Genomic DNA, 1,902 nt, shown 5'->3' on the forward strand with positions numbered 1-1,902 from the left:
CTTTTTAACAGGTGGCAACTCTTAAGAAAAGTAGCCTATTTTCCAATCTAGGTCATAAGCTATCTGTGTGCAAATTTTCATGCAAATCCATTCAGTCGTTCCCGCAAATTAAATAAATTAAACTTTTTTAACAGGTGGCAACTCTTAAAAAAAATAGCCGATTAAACAATCTGCCCCATAAGCTATCTGCGTACCAAATTTCATGCAAATCCGTTCAGTCGTTTCCGCGTGATGATTTCCCAAACATCCAAACATACAAACTTTCACATTTATAATATTAGTAAGATAGTAAGATTAGTAAGATTAAGGGAGCGTCTATACATTAGAATATCGTGCAATAATGCGATCTTGCACTCTCCTTGCAGCTGCAGATGGTCGTAAAATTTCCTCAAGGGGCTCATTGAAAAGGTGATTTGGTGTTTCCGGTACGGTATCAAGAATTTCATATTCCCACTCTGAGATGCGTATGTTATGAAGTACTGCGCAGGCGTTAACAATTCTGCCTGCAAATCCTGGATCGTTAACTAAAACCCGTTGCTCTGATAAACAACGCCATGTATTTTTCAACACTCCAAAAAGACTCTCTATAGCGTTACTAGCTTTACAGAGTGCATCATTTTACCTGTACCTCGCTGTGCCTTCTTGTTCATGTGGTAGTGGGGTCATAAGCCAAGGCTCAAGTGGGTAACCGGAACCGCCTGTAATACATATTACTCGTTCTTTTTATATATAATTAATAATTTATGACGTTACCAATCAAATAAACTCCACGTTCTCCTCGTTCATATGATCTCATAACTCTGCGGGTAGCGGATGCACTCCATATAAAGGAGTCATGACGTGCTCCGGGATAACGCGCATTGACATTCAAAATTTTCAAAGTAGGATCACATATCTGCCAAAAAAAATGCACATAAGACAATTACGAGGAGGAAGATAAATTTTGATTGCCTACCATTTGTATATTAATGGAATGATAGCCATGATGATTCACATAAGATTCCTCATGCTCGTAAGGTCCTCGAATGGCATCATGAGTGCAATCTATTGCTCCTATTGCCCCTGGGAAACAATGTCGAGAAACAGTCCATTGTTCTATAACCTCATGCCGTTCTGTTGCCGTCATTGGAAAGCGTACATACTGCCCGAACTTTATTTTATTTATGGAATTTGTCACTTTGCGAATACTGCTTGAAATTGAAGACTGACTCATCGATATTCCCCACTGCTCACCCACTGGCCGCTGGTAATATCCAGTTGCATAAAATCGTAGAGCAGCTAATACCTAAACAATGGTATTTATGGTACTTTTTATTTATTGAATTTATGTATGTATATATATACGAGTCTTGCCATGTCCGTTTTTCCACTGATAACGCGCTTATACGTGCTCCCTTGATTTCACTATAAATGTGGTCAATTATTGTTTCCATTGCATCGGGAGTAAGACGATATAGCTTTGCGAACTCTTCGCTTTCCAATAAAAATGGATCTTCAATCTGTCGCAAGTGTGTGCGATCGACTACGCTGTGCATCACGCTTGTGGATAAATCCATTGCCAAGAAACTAAAGGCCATACAATTTATAAGACAAAACATGTTAAATATAGATTTTACTTAATTGTCTTAAACCATTAATTATAAACTACCTTTTTTGAATTCTTTAGCGAAAAAACAGTTACAATGCAAATTTAGCTTTTATCAACATACATATGTATTAGGGCGGGTAAATTTTTTTTCGACATCGTTCCTAGCAGATTCGGATTCTACATAAAATTCTAAGAAAAAAAGTCCTTTAGACCATAGCTCTAAAATCAATTTCGAGCCTGCGCAATTTTGAAAGAAAATATCTTTATTCTATACTATAATAAAACTGTAGATTGTTTTTCTGTTTGAACTCACT

The 1,902-nt window shown here is 37.1% G+C and overlaps 1 protein-coding gene across 1 annotated transcript; it reads right to left on the bottom strand.

The window, feature by feature from the left end:
- Positions 1-225: 225 nt before the first annotated feature.
- Positions 226-1,280, bottom strand: LOC118745823 (putative nuclease HARBI1). The gene is made up of 3 exons (XM_036479496.1): positions 956-1,280; positions 754-895; positions 226-698 (listed from the first exon to the last, which is right to left on the bottom strand). The coding sequence occupies exons 1-3, from the start codon at positions 1,211-1,213 to the stop codon at positions 619-621; spliced, it is 480 nt and encodes a 159-aa protein (XP_036335389.1). The 5' UTR covers positions 1,214-1,280; the 3' UTR covers positions 226-618.
- Between the last annotated feature and the right edge of the window lie 622 nt (positions 1,281-1,902).

The sequence above is a fragment of the Rhagoletis pomonella genome, unplaced genomic scaffold (assembly GCF_013731165.1).
Source record: "Rhagoletis pomonella isolate Grant_MI unplaced genomic scaffold, Rhpom_1.0 Rhpom_scaffold_00009, whole genome shotgun sequence".
Classification (NCBI taxonomy): domain Eukaryota; kingdom Metazoa; phylum Arthropoda; class Insecta; order Diptera; family Tephritidae; genus Rhagoletis; species Rhagoletis pomonella.

Coding starts and splice junctions, on each gene's coding strand:
- LOC118745823 (XM_036479496.1), bottom strand. CDS start 1,213: ATGAGTCAGTCTTCAATTTCAAGCAGTATTCGCAAAGTGACAAATTCC. Junction 896..955: donor ATTCCATTAATATACAAATG/GTAGGCAATCAA, acceptor TTTTTTTGGCAG/ATATGTGATCCTACTTTGAA. Junction 699..753: donor ACGTGGAGTTTATTTGATTG/GTAACGTCATAA, acceptor TATGTATTACAG/GCGGTTCCGGTTACCCACTT.